Source organism: Emys orbicularis, chromosome 13 (assembly GCF_028017835.1).
Source record: "Emys orbicularis isolate rEmyOrb1 chromosome 13, rEmyOrb1.hap1, whole genome shotgun sequence".
Classification (NCBI taxonomy): Eukaryota; Metazoa; Chordata; order Testudines; family Emydidae; genus Emys; species Emys orbicularis.
In genome coordinates this window covers 31,111,469-31,138,432 of record NC_088695.1, presented here as the reverse complement: position 1 = coordinate 31,138,432, position 26,964 = coordinate 31,111,469, and the positions used below count along the sequence as shown (strand labels likewise).

At 42.9% G+C, this 26,964-nt stretch overlaps 1 protein-coding gene across 1 annotated transcript in view; it reads right to left on the bottom strand.

Annotated features, from left to right (window-relative positions):
* The window catches only part of B3GNTL1 (UDP-GlcNAc:betaGal beta-1,3-N-acetylglucosaminyltransferase like 1), a 342,640-nt gene that overhangs the window by 29,384 nt on the left and 286,292 nt on the right, over nt 1–26,964 (bottom strand). Inside the window, exon 9 of the mRNA XM_065415053.1 lies at nt 8,717–8,852. Coding sequence (XP_065271125.1) covers nt 8,717–8,852 — 136 coding nt within the window. The remainder of the gene's footprint in view (nt 1–8,716; nt 8,853–26,964) is intronic.

The window sequence follows — 26,964 nt, the reverse complement described above, 5'->3', positions numbered from 1 at the left end:
GAGAGGAGAGGTGGCGTGCTGAATCGCGGGATGAACAGAGCAAGTTGCGGGCTGAAGATGATAGGTGGCGTCAGCTTGCAGACAGAAGGCAAGAGTCGATGCTCCGGCTGCTGGAGCATCAAACTGATATGCTCCAGCATATGGTTGAGCTGCAGGAAAGGCAGCAGGAGCAGAGACCGCCGCTACAGCCCCTGTGTAACCAACAGCCCTCCTCCCCAAGTTCCATAGCCTCCTCACCCAGACGCCCAAGAACACGGTGGGGGGGCCTCCGGCCACCCAGTCACTCCACCCCAGATGATTGCCCTAGCATCAGAAGGCTGGCCTTCAATAAGAGTTAAAGTTTTTAACTGCAGTGTGTCCTTTTCCTTCCCTCCTCCCCCACCCATCCCGGGCTACCTTTGCAATTATCCCCCTAGTTGTGTGATGAATTAATAAAGAATGCATGAATGTGAAGTAACAATGACTTTATTGCCTCTGCAAGCGGTGCTCGAAGGGGGGAGGGGAGGGTGGGGTGGTTGGCTTACAGGGAAGTAGAGTGAACCGGGTGGGGGGCGGGGGGTTCATCAAGGAGAAACAAACAGAAGTTTCACACCGTAGCCTGGCCAGTCACAAAACTCGTTTTCAAAGCTTCTCTGATGCGCACCGCGCCCTGCTGTGCTCCTCTAACCGCCCTGGTGTCTGGCTGCGCGTAATCAGCGGCCAGGCGATTTGCCTCAAACTCCCACCCCGCCATAAATGTCTCCCCCTTACTCTCACAGATATTGTGGAGCGCACAGCAAGCAGCAATAACAATGGGGATATCCTTTTCGCTAAGGTCTGAGCGAGTCAGTAAGCTGCGCCAGCGCGCTTTTAAACGTCCAAATGCACATTCCACCACCATTCGGCACTTGCTCAGCCTGTAGTTGAACAGGTCCTGACTCCTGTCCAGGCTGCCTGTGTACGGCTTCATGAGCCATGGCATTAAGGGGTAGGCTGGGTCCCCAAGGATCACAATAGGCATTTCAACATCCCCAACGGTTATTTTCTGGTCCGGGAAGAAAGTCCCTTCCTCCAGCTTTCGAAACAGACCAGAGTGCCTGAAGACGCGAGCATCATGTACCTTTCCCGGCCATCCCACGTTGATGTTGGTGAAACGTCCCTTGTGATCCACCAGGGCTTGCAGCAGCATTGAAAAATACCCCTTGCGGTTTATGTACTCGGTGGCTTGGTGCTCCGGTGCCAAGATAGGGATATGGGTTCCGTCTATGGCCCCACCACAGTTTGGGAATCCCATTGCAGCAAAGCCATCCACTATGGCCTGCACGTTTCCCAGAGTCACTACCCTTGATATCACCAGGTCTTTCATTGCCCTGGCAACTTGGATCACAGCAGCCCCCACAGTAGATTTGCCCACTCCAAATTGATTCCCGACTGACCGGTAGCTGTCTGGCGTTGCAAGCTTCCACAGGGCTATCGCCACTCGCTTCTCAACTGTGAGGGCTGCTCTCATCCCGGTATTCTGGCGCTTCAGGGCAGGGGAAAGCAAGTCACAAAGTTCCATGAAAGTGCCCTTACGCATGCGAAAGTTTCGCAGCCACTGGGAATCGTCCCACACCTGCATCACGATGCGGTCCCACCAGTCTGTGCTTGTTTCCCGGGCCCAGAATCGGCGTTCCACGGCATGAACCTGCCCCAGGAACACCATGATTTCCACATTGCTGGGGCCTGTGCCTTGTGAGAGGTCTATGTCCATGTCAATTTCCTCATCACTCTCGTCCCCGCGCTGCAATCGCCTCCTCGGCTGGTCCTGGTTTTGCTTTGGCATGTCCTGGCTCTGCATATACTCCAGGACAATGCGCGTGGTGTTCATAGTGCTCATAATTGCCGCGGTGATCTGAGCGGGCTCCATGATCCCAGTGCTAGCTATGGCGCCTGGTCTGAAAAAAGGCGCGAAACTAGTATCTGACGGACCAGGGGAAGGAGGGAGGGAGGGAGGGGCGAGTGACGACATGGCGTACAGGTACAGGGAATTAAAATCAACAAAGGTGGCTGTGCATCAGGGAGAAACACAAACAACTGTCACACAGAATGCCCCCCCCCAAAGACTGAACTCAAAACCCTGGGTTTAGCAGGCCGTTGATTTCACGGAGGGAGGGGGAAGCTAATGAATACAGAACAAATCTATTTTTTACATCTTAAGCTGGCAGCCGACGGTGCAGCATGACTGATAGCCACTGCAGTATGATGACGATGGATACCAGTCGTAATATACCATCTTCTACCAAAAGGCAAGGGGCTGCTGCTGTGTAGCAATGCAGCCCCACGTCTGCCAGCCCCACGTCTGCCAGCACCCAGATCGCCCTCGGCCTCTTCTGGGTGCTTAGCAGAAAATACTGGGCAATTGGCAGAAAACAGCATACTACGACTGATAGCCATCATCATCAAGACAGTTTGATAGGACTGAGCATGTCTGCCCAGGTGCCCATGATTGACAGCCACTGCAGTACGATGACGACGGATACCAGTCATAATATACCATCTTCTACCAAAAGGCAAGGGGCTGGTGCAATGCAGCCCTACGGCTGCCAGCCCCATGGCTACCAGTCATGCTGCACCGTCTACCGCCAAAAGGCAGTTAGCTGCTGCTGCTGTGTAGCAATGCAGTCCCACGTCTGCCGGCACCCAGATGACATATGGTGACGGTGAGCTGAGCTGAGCGGGCTCCATGCTTGCCGTGGTATGTTGTCTGCACAGGTAACCCAGGTAAAAAGGCACGAATCTATTGTCTGCCGTTGCTCTGACGGAGGGGGAGGGGCCTGACGACATGTACCCAGAACCCCCCACGACACTGTTTTGCATCATTCGGGCATTGGGATCTCAACCCAGAATTCCAATGGGCGGCGGAGACTGCGGGAACTGTGGGATAGCTACCCATAGTGCAATGCTCCGGAAGTCGACGCTAGCCTCGGTACTGTGGACGCGGTCCGCCGACTAGAGCACTTAGAGCATTTTATGTGGGGACACACACAATCGGCTGTATACAACCGATTTCTATAAAACCGGCTTCTATAAATTCGACCTAATTTTGTAGTGTAGACATACCCAAATAAAAGAAAGTGAAGTTAATGTCAAACAAAAAGAGACACCATGTCAGATGTACAGGCCTTCCAGTCTGTCTCAACTGGAACCACAAAGCTAATGAGCATGACCATTCTTACACAAGATCCAAAGATCATAATCAGCATCAAAGTGCCAATCTCATTCCACCTGTTCATCTTTACTGCTGAACCACAGGAAGTGGGTGTGCCTTTTAATTCCAAGCATGTGCTTCATTTATCAGATCTGAGACACTGCTCAGTTAGAGACAGCATTACTTTCGCTCAATACACACTGAATGCCAGAATCCAGTGCCTATGTTATAGCCAGCATACAGTGTAAACACCTCTAATCATACACACAATCCCTTATTACATGCAACAAATAGCTCCATTCACGGAAAAACAGCTTGGGATCCATTTGTAAGTTTCTCTTCTCCAGAAATGGAGGATGGCCTTTGGTCATTTCTTTAGCAGCCAATTCCTATTAAAAATATTGAGATTGCTTCTTGTGCCTCTGTCTGTCATCTCCTCTAGTTTGTTTTAATTGATTCAATAGCTTGAAAACCGAAGCCTGACATGCGATGGCCAAAATCATTAACATGCTTTGAAACAGATGTAATACCTTCTCTAAAATTACACTCTTGTGGTCTGGTATTAATCACTGGACTACACAGGCATGTTACCCTATACAGGAAGGGTCTGTCCAGCATAAAAGTTGTACCAGTATAGTACAGTTAAAGTGGTAAAACTCCCCTAGTGTGAGTGCAGTTATACAGGCATAAAAGTGCTTATTCCATAAAGGATGGGAAATAAGCTACACGAGGTATCTTTCTACAATTATAACTGCATCCAGATTACGAGGGGCTTGTACAAGGATAACTAGTTCAATAAAAGAATCAGACCCCAAAACAAGAGTTATGCCAGTAATATTTTCAATTGCAGACTAGGTGTAAACTGCAGTCACTGTGCTGCAGCATCTGTCCTGCAAGTGCTTAAGGTACTGAGCATCATAATAGCTTTCAGAACGGGAATGGCAAAGAGATTTCCTTGCTATCTTTAATTCATAAGTCATATTTCTGTTAAGTCAATAACGTGGCTGTTGGAGGCAGGGAGTCTCCATTTACAGGCTCTCTACACCTGGGTTTTACTGAAACTTGTACTTCTTCCCCACTCTTATTTCCTTGTTGCCTTCTCTCTTTGAGCTCTCCTGTAAAACAGGTTCATAACAGCGTGATTTGTTGCTTCACTAAAAGCAGGGGTGTAAGATTGGTTTCCTCTACTTATATCTCTAGAGTCTCAGTTCTCCCATCTTCAGTCCCTGAGGCCCTTCACATATTTTAAGTATTTTGAAACCACTGCAAAAGTTAGAAGTTTTCTGAACTTGTAGTACAGGTACAGGACTGTAGTCTCAGCACAGACAGATGACCCTGTTACTGATAAACCATAGTACCTTGCAGATACAAAAGGTCAGTATCAGACTCAAGCATTTGATTTAAAACTATTAAGTGGATAGATAACATGCTACAAAAGGGGGTTCACAAGATACTTTCCTGATATGCTATTGATGGAAAGGGTTGTCATTCAGAGGCTTTTATGGGGTTGGGTTAGCCATGGCATTATGGGCGCACTTCTAGAGATGCTATCCCCTAGTAGCTTAATTAGCATAACTAGAGCTAGAGCTTATTCATTGCTTCTCTCACTGTTTTTCAGTTAGCTGCTTATGTGCTGTTCTCTTTGGAGCACTATTTCCAGCTGTGGTTTAGGGGAATGGTACAGAAACAGAGCAAAAGTATTCCTTTTAGCTGAGGTTTGACAAACAACAATAGAATAGACAAGACAGCACCAAAAAAATCCCTCTAGGCATACATAGCATCCCAGAAACATTTGGTTTCCATCTTCAACTGCACATTACAGACAAAACGGATGTGTTTTAAACAAAAAAAGGTCTGTTTAGTTTCACTCTTGCAGAAATGCTAACACTACCCCACTGTCAACTGTTTGAATCAAGAAGGGTACAGTCAGGAAGCAGCATTTCCTTAAGAATACTGAGATACTGGCAATCAATTCATTAAAAAAATACTAGTTAAACAAGTATTGTTCCTGCTAGGTTACTATCAGGCTAGCATAAACACTGAGCTTGGAATTCATGCCTGGACTCTTTGGAGACAAAACATTATTTCTTTTAATCACCATCACATTCTTAGGGAGGAGAGGAGGATATTAGCTAGGTGTCCTTTTTCTTTAGAACATAGTCTGAAATGGCATTGTGGCAATTTTCAAAACACACTTGGATAACATTTTGCAAGTATCTCTGAACAAAGGAAGACTGATGTTTCCAGAAAATGCCAAGTTCTGTTTCTGAAGCAGTAGTGCTATTAAGTACACAATTAGTATACTTTTCAAATACTTCATATACATCTAATAAATATAGGATATCCCGCTCCTAAGTATATCAGACACATCCACTGTTTCAAAAGGGTCAACAGCTCAGGAGAGGCTGCATTATGCTTTCCACTGGACAAACCGATTAAAGTTTGGAAACTTACAAACCGATTAATCCCCATAATGAAATTCAGACACATTTAGATTTTCGCATTGCTCCAACCAGAATCTAATCTATAAATAAAATGTTCACAAGTGCCTACGTGACTAAGGAGTCTGAGTCCCATTTTCAACATTGAATTATGTACTACAGAGACTAATTTTTAATGAGGCACTAATACTTTGATAGTAATAGGATACAGCAGTAATAAAGTTGAATATGGGTACAATTTTTAAAAGCATCTAAGGCCTTAGGCCCTAAGCATATATGTCTAAAAGTCATTAGCATACAAGTGATGTACCAGATTCTACACCTGTTTATGCTAACACAACTTCATTGAAGAAAATGGTGTTGCATTGGTCTAGTATAACAGATTTTGTTGTTAATGTTCTATACTAAAGTAGGCAATTTTCAATAGGTGACACATTTTCATTTGGGTCCTTGGGCCTTCACTTAGTATTGCGGTTCAGTACCTGACTACTTGTAGATTCAAGAACATGGAATACCACTTTCATGTTTTTAATCTAAACCATACTAAATCTTTCAGATTACCCTGTAAAGATAATTTCCCTATATCACCCTGAAAAGCTCATTTTATGATTTTAGGCTGTAAAAGGTGAAGCAAGAATTATTTAAAACCTCTGAGCATGTGGAATTTTGTTGTTTCAAGTCTTTGGCACCAGTTAGAAATTAGTCATACAATACTTGACAGATTTCTGAGGAAAAGTAAAGATCAGATACTTTGGGTATTTTTCTCTGTTGATTTAGACAGAATTTGATCTGCTTTGAGTCAGATATAGCAAACTATAGTAACTTGTTTTTTTAAAGGCAGGCGGTATGAACTCGTATGGTATGAATTGCTTGGTATTGGGAGCCAGGAGACTTTGGCTTTGTTCCAAAGCTTTGCCATTGACTTGCTGTGTCATCCTGAGCAAATCACTTAGACCCGAAGTTTGAAAAGCATCCACTGATTTTGGGTACCCAGTCTGAGACACCTAGGGCTTGATTTTTAAACATGCTGAGAATCTACAATGACAACGGAAACCAACTGAGATAGCTACAGAGACTTTGTTTTAATCGTTAGTTGACACTCCCTCTTAAAAACTGCCGTGATATGCCTATATTTTACCAGAATTTTTCTGCAGAACACCACTGAAAGGAATCATACAGCGGTGTGCATTTGGCATGTACACCTGCAACAGGCAAGTGTGTTTCCCAGATGTAGCTGGTATAGCATTTAGTAACCAATGGGTTAATGGCTAAAGCCATGTTCCAGTACCCAAGTACAGCATACTGAAATATGCTTAATTACAACCTTGACAGAAGCAAAATAATATCATGGTCTGAAGCATTGCCAAAGCAAACATTATACAAAGGTCAGATGGAAAGAACGTCAGGATCCCAGTTAATTAGAAGCACATCATCAGTGCTAGAGTATTGCTGAAGCAGGGCTGCTCCATATTGCACAAGGGATAAGTCTTACCCTCTCAGCAGCAAAACAGCTCAAACAATACCATGACACTTTTCTTGCTCTTTTCATTTACTTTGTGATGGCATCCTCAAGTTATCGCTGTTTACTACAGCACAGGATATTAACTAGGTGTCACTTGCATCACAGAATAGAGAATCATTCTATCTTAAATACAGCTGCATTTTAGATTGGTGTATATATACATATTTAATAAAGCTAAGGAGGTGATGGGTTGCAACACAAAAACCACAGACTGTTTTCTGGTTTTCATTTCAGAAGTTCTTGCTTGTGTAGTGTCACCAAACACCCTCCCATCTCTTACCGATGAAATTATTTCCTAATTCATACAGGACCATCAGCTGGAAAGTGTGGTGAACTTGAGAGAGTTAGGGGAATTCACACAGCACTTTGCAAAATACTGACTACATACAGAGTGCCTTTTTATAGAAACCTCACAGACTCATGCACACTGCATCGAGGGGCCAAGATGACTCAACACTTCGAAGCAAATTGTTCTGTCCTTTTTACTGAAGTAATTTTTCTTATGTGCCCAGCATTAAACTTCTCATTACTTGCAGTTACTTTACCCACTGCCTCATTCACAGATAAAGAAGGATGGCACTGGAAGGACATTCAAGAGATTGCGGTTCAATACCTGCTACCACAGACTCCTTATGTGACTGTCTCCCATTTCCACCCAATGAATTCTACTGTGGGTGTATTCATTTGTTTTACTTTCTTACTGGATGTGTGTGGTCTGAGGACCACTGGATTAATCAGGTTCTCGTGTCTTCATTCTCCTGCCTTTCTCCCATATTTTTCATAAAAAGACATTAAAATGGATGTTTCAAGACTATTTATAGGAAACAGACATATGACATTAACCCTGGAGCCTTTATCTCACAAAGTTATAAGACAAGAAGAAAATGATATGAGAGCAAGGTATTTTAATTCCCATACAAATCTCTTCTGAGCAAAATTCTCTCATTGCCAATTCTAAGTAACTACCATGTTCAGAAAGAAATGCGTTATAAATTAAATCCTATATTCATGTACAACATTTTCTCCTCTATGTTTAACAGTCACGATTTCTACTGGGGGATATAAGGTGTCTATTCCATACAACACAAACCAGATTACTTAGCATGTCATGAGGACCTTGTCCAGCATTCATTTACGTCATGAGGACTTTGTCCAGTATTCACTTCAGGACAGAGATGAATGTTATGCACATATGAAAAATTTCAAGCCAAGATATTTTAGTGCTGTCCCATACAGAGAGTCCTTTTCCTTTAGTTCACCTGGACCTGCTAGGTGGTGTGAAGCTTATACAGCAGCAAGGCCATGAGCTGTGACATACGGTATTTATTACATGCAGTCACCAGCAGGCAAACACAATATAACAGTACATAGGTTGGAATAGAGATGAAGTCCATGATTTAAAAAAAGATAGCAGCACAGCTGACACACACAGACTTGGAAACTAAGAACATTTTTGAAAAATGCTAGGGACACACGTTATGCTACAATGACCTTAACTATCAAGGAGCTAGTGAGCGTAGGAAGGAGAGAAGAAACTGCTCTTTTTACAGCTTTTACCCACACTTGATTTTCTTGACATCTCACCTTTTTCTGATTAGCTGGTGATAAGCTTCTATAGAGCTTCCTGCCCTGTTTGCCAGCATTCCAAATGGTGAAAGATGTCCAGTGCTTGAGGGCTCTGTCTTCCAGAAACCTGACTCGGTGATTCCAGATGGTTCCCCTGGGAATTGGAAAAGAGGTGAGTCTGGCCCCTAAATGCATTAACAATGTAAGAAATAGCACTGTCAACACAGACTCACTCTTGATGCAAAAAGCACACAAAGATCACCCTAGCAACAATTCCAGTGGAAATTAATGCCGTGGCTGGAAAAAAACATCTCTTGTTTAAACATTAAACTTGTTGTGTCTGCCTTTGGGGGTGGGAGACTATGTTCTATTTACAGTATTCAGTTCATATGACATGCTCTTTCAATTAACACTGAAAGATTTTGAACAAACTAGAGTCACAACCTACATTTCTTCTTCTCCATCTGCTAGCTCTGACGAGCTGCTCTTCCAGAGAATCCTGCAAGTAGTGGACAAAGTACTGTACTAGCAGATGGCAGCCAGACAACGTTATAAGCAAACATTGTGCAACTTTAAACGAGTATGTTCTCTAATAGATCAGCGATGTAACAATGAAACGACGTTAACCAGGACGACGTTAAGTGAGGAGTTCTGTAGTAGGAAAAACATTGCCATAAAATTCCTATAAGGGTAACATTTTCAAAAGCACCTCAGTGATTTAGGAGCCTATGACCCATTTTCGTTAATGATTTAGGCACTTAGACGCCTAAGACCCATTAAAAGTCAATGAGATTTAGACTCCTAAATTGCTTAGGCGCTTTTGAAAATTTTACCCTAGGTGATTTATCCCTATGTGATTTACGAGCCTAAGTCCGATTCACTTTCAATGAGACTTAGGCTCCTAAGCATCAGGGCCGGCTCGTGCTTTTTGGCCGCCCCAAGCAAAAAAACAAAACAAAAAACCTGCGGCACGGCCGGAGCGTGGGTGCAGGGGAACCGGCTAGCGGGGGGGAGGGAGAGGGAGTGGGCGGGAGAGAGAGAGAAGGGGGGCGGCCAGGGCTACAGCAGGGTGCTGCCACGCGGCCCCTCCCGTCACGTCACGCCACGCCACCTGCCCTCCGCTCCGGTCGGCGGGGAGGGAAGGACGAGGACTGCCCTGCCGGGCTTGCTGCAGGGCACTCCCGTCCTCTGTGCCGCCGCCCCCTACAGGGCGGCCGGAGCGGAACAAAAAAAAAAAAAAAAAAATGCGCGGCCGTGCCACCCTAGGATTGGGCGGAATGCCGCCTCGTTCAATCTGATGCCAGAAGCACCAGCTGGCTCGGCTGGTGCCTGGAGCCGGCCCTGCTAAGCATCTAAGTCACTTTTGAAAATGTCACCCTAAATAATTTGTAGCATTTCCCAATCTGAACAATTCACTACACTAGCATTCTCTTACATGGCTACAATTTAGGATACATTTTGTAAAGGCTGAATTACTGGATACTATAAGGGATTCAAAAGATGGATATTTATGTTACTAGAGAGAGTGTGCATGTGCACACACATCTATATACACCCCCCCCCCACACACACACACACCCCTTTATCTGGATGGTACACACATATAAAGTTGTTATTGACAGGTTTTAAATAAATAAAAAATAAATTAATGGAGATATCCCATCTCCTAGAACTGGAAGGGACCTTGAAAGGTCATGGTGTCCAGCCCCCTGCCTTCACTAGCAGGACCAAGTACTGATTTTGCCCCAGATCCCTAAGTGGCCCCCTCAAGGATTGAACTCACAACCCTGGGTTTAGCAGGCCAATGCTCAAACCACTGAGCTATCCCTCCCCCCATGACTACCATGATCTCAAACTCCTGCAATCATGTCATTCTTATCCCCTTGTTTTTAGGCCTGTACAGCCTCCCTATCTGCGCCACACCCCAACCAGTAGTGGAGCCTACTGTCATTCTATGCTCAGTCTATGCAGCATGAATGTTACAATTTTAGGAGTAATAACAAGTGACACTGACTTGAGGTAATTCTTTTATAAGATGATTTTTTTTAAGATAGCTCACAAAGATGTTAGTATCTTTAAAAAACATACTATTACAATTAGGAATACTTAAGTTTGAAACCATACTGCTGAGCTGAATCCAGAGGTGAAAGTGGGCCGGTATGGTATACCAGTAAGAAGTGGCCACCGGTACGGGCCCATACGCAGCTGATGTTAAAGCTTTATGGGCCACCGAGAGGGGGAGCAAAAGGGGCAGCTGCCCCGGGGCCCAGCGATTTATAAGGGTCTGGGGTCCCGGCCTCTGCCGCCGTGGCAGGAGCCCTGGGCCCTTTAAATTGCGGCTGGAGCCCCAGGCGATGTGGGCTGGGCAGCGCTGAAGGGCTGGCTGGGGGAGGCTGACCTCCAGCCCCACCCCTTCTGCCCTGCCCCTTTCAGGGGCCCAGAGCGTGGCCCCCACACTGATAAGACTTTTAAGTTACTTTCACCCCTGGCTGAATCAAAATAATTGAAGAGACATCTGGATAGTGAAAAGCTATATTTAGAAAACTGAAATGTTGATAGCTCTCCTGAATATTACAGTATATAAAACTCCTTCTAAATAATAAACTTTTACATTTCCCTTGACTAGTTTCCTAAAACCCTAAAATGTTCTAATTGAAAACATGACTCGGATGTCAAATGTTCTGGTTATATATAGGTTTTCCAGCTATCTATAATTTCTTTCCATGTTACTTAAATATAAAACCACTCCTTAGCCCTGACCGTATCCTTGGTATTTTTTTTAAATATAAGAACCTCAACTTTGCCTTTCAAGATGTTGTGCCTCTTAGCAGTGCTAAAATATAGAAGAACTAATCGCACCATATAAATACACCATCTTTCCAAGTACTAGTTTCCCACAAATGAACACCATGGACATTTTCTAGGGCTTTTAACGGATTTATATTTTAGTGTTTTAGATATGTTAGCCTTAAGAAGTCCAAAAATATCTCAAAGTGCAGAACTGAGGGATAAAGGAGCTTTTAGTGCTTGTACTCTGGTCTTTATCTGAAAATATGGACTTAGGCCTGTCATTCCCAAAATGTAAGTGAGTACGGCGTGTGTGTGTGTGTGTGTGTGTGTGTGTGTGAGTGAGTGAGTGAGTGAGTGATACTCCTAACAAAACATGTTCTGTGTCATAAAATACAGGTCCCTGTTACTAGACTGTTTCAATGAGTGAGTTGCTGCGGTATAGTATTAAATATCTTGAGAGTCACAGTAACTTCTTGCATTAAAATGGTTTCTTTAAAATTATCTACAACGAAGAGTTGAGCTATACCATAATCCTTCCTGAGTTAAGTGTGACTCACTTTCTGTTTTAAGTGCAATTTTGAACTACGCCCAACTTTGCCAAAACCAAATTGACTGACCAAATTTCTCAGGTGTGTAACTGCCTAAGGAGAGTGGATTGTTGTTTGTTGAGGGAAGATGAATTTTGATATTTACTGGACAATGAATTTGTGACTTGTTCTTTTGCGGGGGAGACAATGAGGGACAGGGCCAACATAGCTTGAAATGGCCTGGTCTAGAAACCGCAGATGTGATTTGTTCATTTATTCTCAATGAGAATCCATGCCCTGGAGTTTGTTTTTTTTGGGGGTAGGCTGGGTGATTAATTCTCAAATTATTCATTATAGGATTTTGTGCACATCTGGGAACTCTGAATTATCTACAGACTCTGCCAGGCATATGCTTAACTTGAAGTGCTCTGATAAACCTGCAGGATCAGCCTGACAATGATTCCTTAAAGTCTAAAGCCAAACCTGTCAGGTTGCAGGACGTGAAGTTCAGCTTGAAGCAAGCTTTGAGGAAAAAATGGTTACTTATCTTCTCATAACTGTTGTTTCCTGGGCTGTGTTGCATATATCCATTACACTGTAGTTGTGTGCACCTCTTGTGCACTGGTGCCAGAGAGTTTTCCCTAGCAATACTGGTAAGGGGGGGTCCTCCACACACCACCAAGCTCCTTGTGTCTCAAAGTGAGGGAAATAGAAGGTGGCGTCGCCCTGCCCTTCTTTCAGTTTCTTCACACTGGGAACCAATGATAGCCTCTGCGATGTTAGGGAAGGAGAATGGGTGCGTAATGGACATATGCAACACATTTTGAAGAACAACAGTAGCAAGAAGGTAAGTAACTATTTTTTTCTTTGAGTGCTAGCGTGTATCTATTACACTGTAGGTGACTCCTAAGCCATTACCCCAGGCGGTGGGTCTCAGAGTCTCATCAGAAGAGGGACTGTAAGACTACCCTGCCAACACTGGCATCTTCCATTGATGCGGCAGATAATGTGTAATGTCTGGTGAATGCATGAATCGAAGGCCATGTTGCTGCTCTACAAATGTTCATAATTGGGATGTTTGCCACAAATGCTTCTAAGGTCGAATGTGCTCTGGCTGAGCATGCCATAAACTTGCCAAAAGGCATTAACGGTATTCCTTTGGCAGCATAACACACTGTAATGCAGCTGGTGATCCATTTTAAGAGTCCCCAAGTTGTGATTGGATGACCTCTCATGTTCTGCGTAAGAAACAAAGAGCTGGAAAGAAATCCTAAAAGGCTTTGTCCTATCTAGGTATCAAGCTAATGCTCGACGAACATGTGAAGACTTCACTCATCCTTATACATATGTGGCTTCAAGAAGAAAACTGGGAGGCAGATGGACTGATTCAGGAAGAAATCAGAGACCATCTTCAAGAGAAATTTAGGATATGGTCTAAGCTGAACCTTGTCCTTGTACAAAACTCTATCTAGCGGATGAATGACCAATGCATTCAGTTCTTTCAATCTCATGGCAGAGGTGATGACCACTAAAAAGGCTATCTTGGCTGACAGGTGTAGAAAGGCACATGATGCTAAGGGCTTGAAAGGAGGATCCATAAGCACAAACACCACCAAATTCAAATCCCAGGAAGATGGTGAGTCTCTGACAGGTGGGAATAATCAATCTAAACCTTTCAAGGACCTGGCCATGATTGGGTGAGTGAAAATATTTCTCCTCTCTATGCAAGGGTGCCGCCAGATACACTGTAACCGCCAAGATGGCCGCCAGATGCACTGTAACAGAATGCCCCTCTGTCATGTACATTGGCCAAACTGGACAGTCTCTACGTAAAAGAATAAATGGACACAAATCAGACGTCAAGAATTATAACATTCAAAAACCAGTTGGAGAACACTTCAATCTCCCTGGCCACTCGATTACAGACCTAAAAGTCGCAATATTACAACAAAAAAACTTCAAAAACAGACTCCAATGAGAGACTGCTGAATTGGAATTAATTTGCAAATTGGACACCATTAAATTAGGCTTGAACAAAGACTGGGAGTGGATGGGCCATTACACAAAGTAAAACTATTTCCCCATGCTTATTCCCCCCCCCCCCACTTCCTCATATCTCCTTGTCAATTGCTGGAAATGGGCCATTTTCATTACCACTACAAACAGTTCTTTTTCTCTCCTGCTGATAAAAGCTCACCTTAACTGATCAGGTTTCAGAGTAGCAGCCGTGTTAGTCTGTATCCGCAAAAATAACAGGAGTACTTGTGGCACCTTAGAGATTAACAAATTTATTAGAGCATAAGCTTTCGTGGGCTACAACCCACTTCTTCGGATGCATATGCATATGCATATCCGAAGAAGTGGGTTGTAGCCCACGAAAGCTTATGCTCTAATAAATTTGTTAGTCTCTAAGGTGCCACAAGTACTCCTGTTATCTTAACTGATCACTCTCCTTATAGTGTGTATAGTAACACCCATTGTTTCATGTTCTCTGTGTATATCTATCTTCCTACTGTATTTTCCACTACATGCATCCAATGAAGTAGGCTGTAGCCCACGAAAGCTTATGCTCAAATAAATTTGTTAGTCTCTAAGGTGCCACAAGTACTCCTGTTCTTCTTGTAACAGAACTGAAGACTTGACTTGACTCTAAGTTGCAAAACGATAGTCCAGAATTCTTTGAATATTAGACTGGGTGGGGAAGACACTGTGAGAGCCCATCCAGATGGAAAAATGTCTCCACTAAGGTAAGCAGTCTTTGTTGAAGATTTTCTGCTATTAAGGAGAACATTCTGGACTGCCACCAAGCAGTGTGCCTCTTTTGCATTCAACCACTAATGAATCACGCCATAAGGTGCAGCATTTGTGGATTTAGGTGCAGCACCCGGCCCTGGTTCTGTATTTGGAGGTCTCTGGTTATTGGTAACAGCGTTCTTCAGCGGACAGTTTATGGACATCTGAATACTACATTTGTCTCAGTCAGGTAGGAGCTATAAGGATCATTCTGCCATGATCTTGCTTGAGCTTGATAATAACCCTGGGAATCAGGGGAACAGGTGGGTATGCATGGAGGAGGTCCTTGTTTCATGGAAACAGGAAAGTGTTTGATAAAGATCAGGGGCTGTGATACTCTGGTACAGGACCAGGAACACTTCCTGTTCTGCCAAGTTGCAGACACATCTATTTATCGATAATCTCCTATGCAGAATACCCAAAGTAGGATATCCCTGTTATAGGGGATAGGGGATATAAGGGACCAGTCATAGGCGGCGCGTGACTCTTACATTTGAGGAAGCTGGGTGCGAGCGCGGGAAGCTCCCTATAAGTGGGAAGAGCCACTGGTGCCTTGCCCCTGCTCGGCTTCCTCAAGCAGAGGCCAAGCCCACGTTCCACTCTGGGGCCCCACTCCACCTCTTCCCCTGAGGCCTCTCTGCCTGCCGCTTACTCCTCTTGGCCCCTCCCTTTTCCCCTCCACTGTGCTTAGTACCCATTTGTGCAGGGTGATGGATTGCCCCGCACGTGGGAAATGGGATAGCATGTTCCAGAAAGGTGGGGAATGGGCAGTGAGAGCCAAGTTGGGTAGCGAGTTGTCCTTTACATAAGAGGAAATCTGCTGCTTTGAGGCCTGGAGATGCCTTGAGACCAACAAGGCACTTGTCTTCTCCTCTGTGGCCTTTGCCTCCTCTTAGAATGGTAAGCCTTATGGAAGAGTTAGTATTGTTCTCTAGGCTGGTACTGAAGATAATATTTTGTCCTCTTCATCACTGGGGTGTAGAGGCTCAAAGACTTCAGAACCTCCTTAAAGCTGGGGAAGATTCATCCATTTTGGCTGAAAACAAGGCACATCCCTCAAAAGGGGGGACACCCCTAAGGGTACTGCTACGGAAAACTCTCTGGCACTAGTGCACAAGATGCTCACACACTTACCGTGTAATGGACATATGCATGCACTCGAAGACAAAACTCTGCTACAATTCCAGCATGCAGAAGAACAAGTTTAACTATTTAGCACAGTTAACCTATCTAATGTATATTCTTGAGAATAAGTAGATTTAAATAGCAGGGATGCTGCTACTTTCTCTTGACAAATGTATTAAAAACACTAATGAAATTCCCAGACAAAAGTTCGTTAAGTCAGAATTAAGGTTATATTTAAAAATCATTTATTTAAGAAAAGCCTGATTAGAAAATTGCAGTTATAAAAACAAAGAAAAGATTCAAAATCATGGAATTCTGAATCAATGCCAGCACTCTACCTAGCCATCAACAACCCATTTACACCCAGACACTATACAAACATAATACTGGACCACAAACTCACAGCTCAAATACTGTAAATACATAATTGCAAACTGCCTCCCACCCATTACATATGGGCCACCAACCCTAAAACAAATCCTCCCTTCTCCCAACTTCATCTGCTCATACATCCACACACTGACATAGCATCGCTTTTAACTCTTTATAGCCTTCCTTCCTCAACCTACACAATTATTTCCATGTCCCTTTTTCCATTAAATTACAAAACCACATACATTTACAATGCAACAAACCAGTGTGCATAGCCCAGTGACACAAGAAAAGTCAGTTTGCACCCTGGTGCTCATGAGCTTGCCTACAACAACAAACCAAGTAGGCAAAGCTTAGAACTTATAAGCAGCCCTGCAACAAAAAACAGTCTGCCATGACAAACAGTAACAAGTAACCCCTATAACCACAAATAGGTATGTGTAACCCAACATTCATGATCAATCATACAATAACAAAACAGTGTGCCTGTGCACTCACACCAGAAAAAAGGAAATTGATCCAGAAAGTGACAACTTTGAAACTTCCTATGGATTATTTAAGAGTAACACCAAGAAATCAACTGTTTTCTCTTTTTTTTTGTTGGTTTTTGGTTGGGTTTTTTCTGTTTGTTTTTTCTGAAGGAAACATTTATAACAAACAACATTTCTAAAAGAAAAGGAGCAGTGGAAGAAATAATTGGAAAAACAATCCTTTCAAATAAAGTTGTAAGGCTGACAAAATGACTAAAAAATGTGCTCTAAAATAAAATCAGCAAGCTAGCAGATGTCTGTGTGTCCGAGTGCATTTTTGTGTCTGCACATTTGAAATAAATTCCACAATGTAATTTATACAAATCAGACAATGTAAACAAATGTTAGACTGATACTAAATGTTGAGTCCACACGGCTGTGGGACCGTAACAAGGAAACATCTGTAAATGCTGAGGATTGGGTGGGATTATCAATTTCAGCAAATTCAAAGGGTATTCTCAACAAGAAAAGGCGATCCAAGGCAGGCGTTTTGTTCTTGATCCCTTCATCCCGATTTGGCTGAATCACTTCTGTTTCGTGCTTGCAACAATTTCTTTTATTTTTTCATTTGTTCTCATTTCCTACTGCCTTCAATCATTTTACTTAGATTTTTCAAATAACTATTCCCACTGTATAGTGTAATATTAAAGATTGTATCATTTACAGTGGTTTAAAGAAAATGTATTGTGCTGAAAACATTGGTTTATGTTCAGGATTCTTTTAGTATTTAAACTAGGATTCCACTTCACATTTAAAAATATCTACTCTACTAGGTACAATACAGGCAAGTCTCATCTTACGCGGGGATTCCGTTCCGCAGTTAGCGCGTAAAGCGAAAACCGCGTATAGTGAAACACTCATTGAGTTCAATGGCGGGCAGAATCGCCCGCACTACAGATGCAGTTTTTATATTGTTGTTTTTCTTTTTTTTCTCCGTTTTTGCCAACTGCGCAAAGCTGAATTCGCGCATGTTAAATGCGCCTAAGATGCGACTTGCCTGTAAATTGATTTCCAGTGAATTTATGTCTCAAGTATAAAGGTAGTTGAAAACTGGCACATTAAAGCATGCACTACTTTAATGCTACTCACACAATTAAAAAAAAAACATGGTCCCTGTCTAAGAGGCCTTATCCAAAGACCACTGAAGACAATGGAAAGACTCCTATTGATTTCAGTGGGCTTTGAATCAGGTCTTAGGCTAACATATTCTGGAGCACCGTAAGTGTACAATGTCTGTACATGGTGGTGTGTTCATACACAGCAGCCCTGCCAGGAATTTTACAAGCATTAGTGATGCAGATTGGTTGCAACACTTGAGCACGGTCTTTAGCTGAGGACTGACTGACCTGATATGGGAAACAATGACTTTCTCCCGAGCGTGGATGGGGAGTCAAAAGCACTGTAGTCTCAGCAATTCAATTGGTCCTCTTAACTCCATTCTACAGTGTAGCACACAGCATTTGGGAACTTACAACAGTTCTCTATTCCCAGCAGCAGTGCTTGGTAATCGGGGGTAGGTGCTTTAAGAATCCCAGAATACAGTGTTACAAACATGCTTGTAAGGTTCACAGCATGTGGGTGTGCCAGAATAGTTGTCAGAAACACTGTTGCTGTATGCAAGTGGTAAAGCACTGCATTTAACAAGCAAAACCACCATCCATTTTGTACAATTTGCAATGGCCCCCTCTCTCAGTATAGAGACACACTTAGGAGTAAATTGGGCAAATTCTGTTAGGGCTCAAACCTGCATTTCTAACACTTAAAAAAATCCAATTTATCTGAGTTTTGCCTGAGTTAGGACTGTATTTCTGCCAGTGAGAGACTAAGAGTGCTATCTAGAACCAGGAACAGCATGGAATAAGGATGAGCGAACTACCCACACACAGTACTGGCAAACTGCTTTGATCAGGAGTAGTAGACACATCCTAGTGATCACATCCTAGCTAAACTTGGGCCTCTTGTGACCAGAGACTGTTGATTGTGCCAAATTATTTGGTGTTTTAATTATGTGGACAAATAGGAAATGGGGTGAGAACAATCAATTGCTTTTTCTTTTCTTTCCTTTTTCTCACCTAAATCAAGATTTGTCGTGAGGTCTCCAGAGATGAAAGACCAGTCACTAACTTCCTATGCACTGAGCTCTCTCATCTACACCTTATGAAAAAACATATCTGGAGCTGAAAATCCAAAATCATTGGCAATTAAGTGCTGCGTGGTACTTATTTTAATGTCACATCTGAAAGAAACCCCCACGCCCTTTAGATTTCATATTAGCTTCGGCAGAATAGAAAGTCATATAGTTAATAACAACTTGTCCTTAATCTCCCAAATTCTTAAAATGCTAAATTTATATACAAGAGAAAATAAATGATTTCACTAGCACACCCTGCAGATTTAACCCTGAAAAAGCCAAACTAGCTATTTTTTCACATCAGTCAGCCTGACTGAGCACCAGCAGAAATGGACACCTCTATCAAGTTACACAGACCTGACAAATCAACATGTTACATGGGCAATGCTTCTATCTGCCTGAGTTTTGGATTAATGTTTATACTGATTCACACGCACGAGGCAAATTATATGTAGGGAATATGTGCTGGGGATTGTATCCCAGAGATCAGAAATGTTTTAAACAAATGTGTGGGAAAACATTTGTGCCTAAATATACAGTTAACTGTAAAAAAAAACCACCAACCCCCCCCCCCAAAAAATGAATATTACTATAATTTTTACTATATATTTATGAGAAATCCAGATTGTTCTAATTTACAGTATTTGTAATACACTCATCATCAGATTATACATGTATGAAATGTCAGATCTTTCTCTGGAATTGTAGTTAAGAGTAATGGTACAATAAGTAATTTGCTCACCGTATCCCCAAGCTGCCTGTTGTTTTCCCTGCATTCCTAATGGAATCTTGGGAAGAACCTGCTTTTCCTCGCAAGAAATCGTCCTTACCTCTCATCTTTGAAACCTCATATTTTCAACCATCTTTCTGACCCTGTTCACTTGGTGTGTAAGTGCCAAATATGCCAAAGATCTGGAAGAGGAGATACATTTCTCATCCTATTTTAACTTAGATTTTTTTTTATTCCTTATTCTGCTTCTCGGTGTGTGTTATAGCAATTCAGATTCACTTATAAATCTGTAAATGGTGTCAGTAGGTCTACAAGAATGTGTGTGGGGATAGAACTTTAACCTCATTCCTGAATTTGGCATAACATTTCTAACTTTTCCTCCTTATAGTGGGATATCAATGACAAAAAATATGAACTGAGTTGTTCCAAATTATTTTTATAAAGTGGGTAATGTTAAACTATATGCAAAAAAACTCAAAAGTTTTAATGTACAGAGGCTACACTGAACCTACTATTTCCCTTAATCTGGTCCTGGCATTTTGTTTTTATAAACTTTTCTAAACTTTAATACTAGGGAAATCTGTATTTTTATTAGAGTCTTGATCATGTACCAGCCCTGTGATCTGAGAAACTTAAAACCGGAAGTAATACATGTAGCACTGAGGCGTGAGGATTTCAGCTGGGGATTATTAGTTGGCTTCAGAGAGCTCAGTTAACATTAGCATCTATGAGTTTTTGAGCACAGCCAATCCCATATATGGCTACTTAGCACTTCATCACTGGTGGTGGTGTCATAACTTGGAAACACTTCATAGCCATAAATAAATGAACCCACTAGGAATAGCCATTCCATATGAAATTTCAGCAATGTCTTGAAGGCCAAGGGGTATACTCCCAACAGCCATGCCAGCAAATGAAAAGAATCTTGGATTTGGCACAAAGTATCTTTTAATGCAATCACAAAGGCACATTCCTGACGCAGGGCTTTAGCTGTTGCTGTCATTCTTTGACATTTGCCTTTTTCGTATTCTTCATAGCATGCTATATTCCCAGAAGGAAAGTTAATGGCGAGAAATATGAAGGTTAAGTATTTTTCCGGAATTAGATGTTAGTGGAAATTCTAGACTTCTGCTAGTTTCTCAAAAAGAGAGGTTAAGTGAAAAGTGTGTTTTTTTTTAATGATTCTACGCTGAAAAGTGACTGTGTAGAAATGGCCCCTTAACTCATCAAATCTGCTCTCTGTAAGTATTCAGAATCAGACCTCACTTTAGTGATACAGAAAATTTTTTACTCGTGTCAGAACTGAAGAATCAACACAGCTAAAGAGAACGCAAGCCAGAGTAATGCTGGTTTACACAGCACCAACAGAATTGTTAATTATCTTCCAACTGCAGGGTCAAATTCTGCCTCCTTTTGGATCATCACAACACCAGTGAAGATGCAGCAGTTATAGGGCTGCTGTGAGGGCAGAATATGTTGCAGAATCATTATTACAAGAGCCAGGCCCAGAAAGAATCCAGCATGACTCTCAGAACTGAGGTAGTATGCATGGCTGGCAGTTAAGGAAAAAACCCTCAAAAACATCCATTTGGTTCAACTGCCAGTTTCTGCTAAAAAGAACCCTAAGCACTGTATCAGAAGGTGATACAGGTCAAGACTGAAAGGCAGTCACTTGCACTGTGGAGAAGTCACTTTAGTGATACCCAATACTCTAATTTGATAAGATTTGCTCTGTAGAAGACACCCTGAAACATAAAAATGCTAAGAGCTAAAATGATAGTAATGGTTTCTTTAGTAACAAGAATTACAACTAACCATATCCTAGTATATTTTCTGTCCATGTACCACATTGCCAGGCTATTCTGAATGCACAAAAACCCCGTTACTGTGATTCAGTGTTAATAACATGCATAGTAACATGTAATTTGTGGGATAAAACTTCTCAGGACTGTCAAAGTAGAATACCAATTTTATTTTTGTGTTTAAAATTCTTCATAGTAAAATAAAAAGAGTGATGTTACGATCTGGCAAGCAGATACATGGCTTATTTCTGCACACTTGATATAAAACAGAATTTATACACCATATAAAAAGCAAAAAGTCAGCAATGATCATAAAGGAACAGTGCATATATCTATATACAAACACTGTTTTATGCAATTTTGTAGCTGTGTTGGTCCCAGAATATTGAAAAGACAAGGTGGGTGAGGTACTATCTTTTATTGGACCAACTTCTCGAAACTTTGTCTCTTTCACCAACAGAAGTTGGTCACATAAAATATATTACCTCACTTTCTTTCTCTACCTACAAACACAGTATATACATATTATACATACAAACAATACATTACAAGAATGTTATTTAGGTGATGGCAGGCAGGGGGAATATAGGAGTTTTAGATGGGGACAGGATTTTCAGGGGGAACAGATAGCATGGAGAGGAATGGACAAGAGAGGAGCTGGGACTGGAAATATGGGATGCCAAGGGGTTGTGGAATGAGGGAAACAGGAGAGGCAAGGAAGGCAGCAGGAAATTTTGGTGGTATGTGGGAAAGTAGTAGAATTAGGCAGGGAATATAGGGTTGGTGGGGAATATAAGGAGTCAGGATGGGAAAGAAGAGGAGCAGAGACAGGGGCATGAGGAAACAGGTAGATCGGTAGCTCAAGGAAGCACCACTCTCTATTGGGCAGCATTCTCCTGTGCTGAGGAATCCTCATCCATATTTGGTGGGGATCACCCTGCACAGAGAAAGCACACCCAACAGCATGCTCAGTCTGCACCAGCTGTCCCAATGCCCCACCAGTGAGAGAAAGGCAAATGGCCCTATTCCTAAAGACTTTGATGACTGTCATGGTATAGTGCTTGGGCTCATTTAGTGACCATTCCCAAAGACAGATGATCGGAGTGGTCTCAGTGGCCAGCCTCAGGAGACATGGGAGGGGATGGGGAACACCTGCCAGGTTGCATCTCTCAAAAGACAACTCCAGGGATGTCCTTTTCTTTTAATTTCATGCTTGCTATGAACTGCCCTACATCAGTGTTGTGTTCAGGATTGACAAGTGTGGAAAGTTCAAAGTATGTGAATAGCACCATTTACTAAATCAAGTAGATCCCAAAATGCATTAGATTCCCAACTAATTGGATCATTGTCCTGGACACAAGAAAATTGATAACTAGCTTCAGTGACAATAAGATGTTTTCTCGAATACCTATTTTAGGCTATATAAATAAGGTGAATAAATATAAAAACTATAATCCCCTTTGTCTGTATCATAGTTTATGGGAGATCACTTTTATGGCATCTTTTGAAGATTCATTACCAAAGAACAACTATTATGGGCAGATCCACTGATCCTCAAAAGACAAGGCAAACAGGTAAATGTTTGCATGGCACCACCATATCCTACATGCCCATTTGTAGAAAATTTAAGATAAGCCAGAGAGTTTGCATTGTGTGGTGTAACCTTGAGATTCCTTTAATAGTTTCAGGCCGCATCATATGAACGAACACTAAGTGAATGTGGGATTGAAGGGGAGAAAAATGTGAATGACTTCTAATCAATATGATAATTAAAGACTTAGTCTGTGTGAACCAGCAATGAACACATAATGTAGCTCACCTATTTCAGCAAAATGTAGCGTAAGGAGTGTCAAAAGAGATAATTTCAGTTATACCCCTTAGGTTTCCGGTTCACCTAGGATGCCCCTTATGTTGGGATGTTCCCAGAACAAGTAGCTGGGATTCCTGCCTTGGGGGATAAAGGAATGCCATTTTCCCAGACTTCAAGAGCCAGTGCAGGTGCAAAAGAAGGGAACTGTAGCAACTTGCAAACAGCAATTAAAGGAAGTGCCTGAAACGAATAAGACTAAAAGCAATTATTTTAGCTATACAAACCACCTCCCAAAAAAGATTCTCACACAGTTATTTTCAGTCTTTGCATTACGCTACATGTTCATAGCCATCAGCAACAACTACAAGGTATGATTATGCTCAGTTACTGCCAAATTGTGGTTCCCGTGATGGAAAGGATTAAGCTGCACTAGCTGCACTAGCAAAATAGCAAAACTGCTTTCCCAGTGGCATTGAGTTGCATTTCCTACCTTTTGTTCAATTTGTGAAAGATGGACCTGAACAGAAAGGCTGGATCCAAATATCCCTGACTGTGAAGAAGTTCAGATCTGGATTCTAACTTGCCATCTTGGGCCAAATTCTTGAACTAGATTTTATTTCTGTTTCTTTCATTTTCTGGTGACTTTCTTGTACTGAAAATCTGTTGGCAGTGTATATTTTTCCATTTGGAAAATTATACCTAAGTCTTTCATAATTTTCCCAAGATCTTTCTTGCTATGCCTCCTATGCACGCATCAGTCATGAGGGATGGACGAAAGTACAGGAGCCAAAATTTTGCAGGAGTGAAGTGGGGGCATTCATGCAGAGTGGTAATGTAGCTATGTAGTATGTTCCTCTGCTCCTGAACAGCTATAACTATCCCATCCACACCAATAATGCAACAATGGAGCTCTGTGTTAAAATGCGCAGTGACCGGCTGGGTGAATGCAGGAATCAGGGAACATCTGCTCTATGCAGCATATTTCTAGTCTGAAATGGCAGACAGAGTGACAATAAAAGCCATATGATTTAAGCTTTCTCTGAGCAGGATTAACTTCTCCTCCATGTTGTTTGAGCCCCCCACTAACCCCTTGGATGGGGTTACATAAGTGAATCAACAGAGCAATACCACCAGATGCACAGACGTAAGTCCCACATTTGGCCTGACAGTCTACCCATGGATGCCTGGCTTTTTATGCAGAAGAGAATCATAGAGGCCTATAACAGAGACGAATCCAAAAGTGTAAAGAATTCAATGAGGGCTGGAGAGAGACCTTTTCAAATATAAGGTTTTGAAAGAAAAAAGTAACACCTTTCAATCTAAACTACAGATGGACTCTATCTCGGACTCAGGATCCAAGCACCCCAGGATTTGCAGTAAGTTCAGAACCTGATCTTAACCTCGCAGAAAGGCCCATCTCTCAGTTGAATCCTACGACTATACTGGTGGATGAACTGATTTGTTTTTGTTTATTTGTTCTGTTGAACTTCGTGTGAACTTCATTTAATTGCTGGATTCTAATGTCCCACTGAGTTACTACATTTATATTGTTAAAAGGTTCTATTACTGTCTGAGTTCACCATCAGGTCACGGGTCATTGACTGAGACAGAGTTTGTAGTGCGGCCTCTTTTTCATGAAAGACTTATTAAGCAAAGACACAGACCATCAAATGTTAGTGTCGTCTACTTTTCAAGACACTAATGAGGTCATTAGTTCCTATGGTATTTAAAATGCCAAATGCAGAAGTGGAAGTGAAAGTTAAAAACGTAACTGACCTCAACTTTGTTTCAGTTCTACAAATATATGTTACACTAATCTTTTTGTATGTTTATTGTAGGATGAATATAGTATTGTAAGAAATGAGCTAACTAACTACTCCTATGATCATCACTTAAATGAGGTCCCTTCCTCAGAAAACCACTAAAACTACCCAATCGTGTCTGTTTGGTACTGAATATTCTCTTTTCCTTTGCTTGGATAGCACTGCAAGTCTATGGGCTCTGAATCCACGTGGCGTCTGTGAGCTGTTATTTCTTTATACCTATTTCTTTTCAAGGGTGCAGAATCAGGATCTATAAAGCTAATTTCATTTTCAACATGCAATATATCATGAAAATTCTTTGATATTACTGTAAACCATTTGCTTTGGTCTGTCTCATTGTTTCTGGATAAAAATCCTGACTTGTCATTTTTCAGTGCAAAAAAGGTGTGCACTGGTAGTGAAATTTCTCTTAATCAAAATTTGCAGACTGGTAAAAAACAATAACACCTTACATATAAATATCAGTCTTCATGTGTAATACTGCAGAAAAGGAAAATTGTAAGGCTTTATTACTGCTCTCTTTTACTAAGCTGATTTTATTCCACAATGAATTCAACGGGTTAAGGTATGGCTCATTTTTCTCCCCTTTGGCATGCTAAAAATCAATGCTTTTTACAAACTGCCTTAACTGCCTTACTAGATAGAATACATCTCATTAATAAACTACCTCTGATATTCCATGAGATTGGAGAATCCTGGCTCTGTAGCACAAAGCATACATAACCAAAGAATATGTCAATGAGAGCTAAAACTGTTTGGATCCCAGAGATGCAGTTTGTGGGATTTTAATACATTTTATGTATTAAACTTTGCAGAAACACTGAAGAACAATTTTGTGAAACTTATGCTGCTTGCAGGGCCGTCCCTAGCCATTTGGGTGCCCTACGCAGCCCCCCCGTGGATGGGCTGTGTGGGGCCCCAGGCCTCCCCCCCCAGGGCCTGGGAGGCAGGAGCTGTGGGGGGCCACTTTTGGGTGCCCCACAGGCCCAGAGTGGCCTGGGGGATTAGTGGGGGGCCGGGAGCAGCCCGCTCCACTTCCCTCGCCCCGGCCCCAGCCATGTTGCTCGGGGGAGGGGGGTTGGGGGAAGAGATCCCCCCACACCCACTGGCAGCGGCGGGAAGCAGAGCAGCCCGGCCCCAGCCCGCTCTACTCCGCCAGCTCCCAGCCGCGACGCTCCACTTCCCGCTGCCGGTGAGAACCTGGGGCAGTCCTTTCCCCAACCCGTGTGACATGGCTGGGGCCGGGGCAAGGGAAGCAGAGTGGGCTGGGGCCGCGTCTCTCTGCTTCTCACTGCCAGTGAGTGCGGGGGGCGATCCTTTCCCTGCACTCACCGACGGCGGGAAGCCGAGCGCCGCAGCTGGGAGCTGGCAGAGTAGAGTGGGCTGGGGCCGGGTTGCTCCACTTCCCGCTGCTGCCGGTGAGAGCGGGGTTGCTGGGGGAAGAGGTGGAATGGGGGCAGGCCGGGGGCAGAGCAGGGGGGAAGGGTAAGAGGCAGGGCAGAGGGAGTTGTCTGGGGCCCCACACCTCCCTAGGGACGGCCCTGCCCCTTGCTGGGGGGGCCGGCCGAGGGATAAGGCTGGTCGCTGGGGCTGGTGCTGCCGCGTATGCAGCACGCAGCTGCCTAGGGAACCATGAAATTTGGGGCAATTTGGTGCCCCAAATTTCATGGTGCCCTATGCAGCTGCATATGCCTAAGGATGGACCTGGCTGCTTGTTCCTACAAATAGCATGTGTTTGCCATATCTTTTAGCTGATAGTACGATGAGAACATTTATAACCATGTATCAAAGGGGTAGCCCTGTTAGTCTGGATCTGTAAAAGCAGCAAAGAGT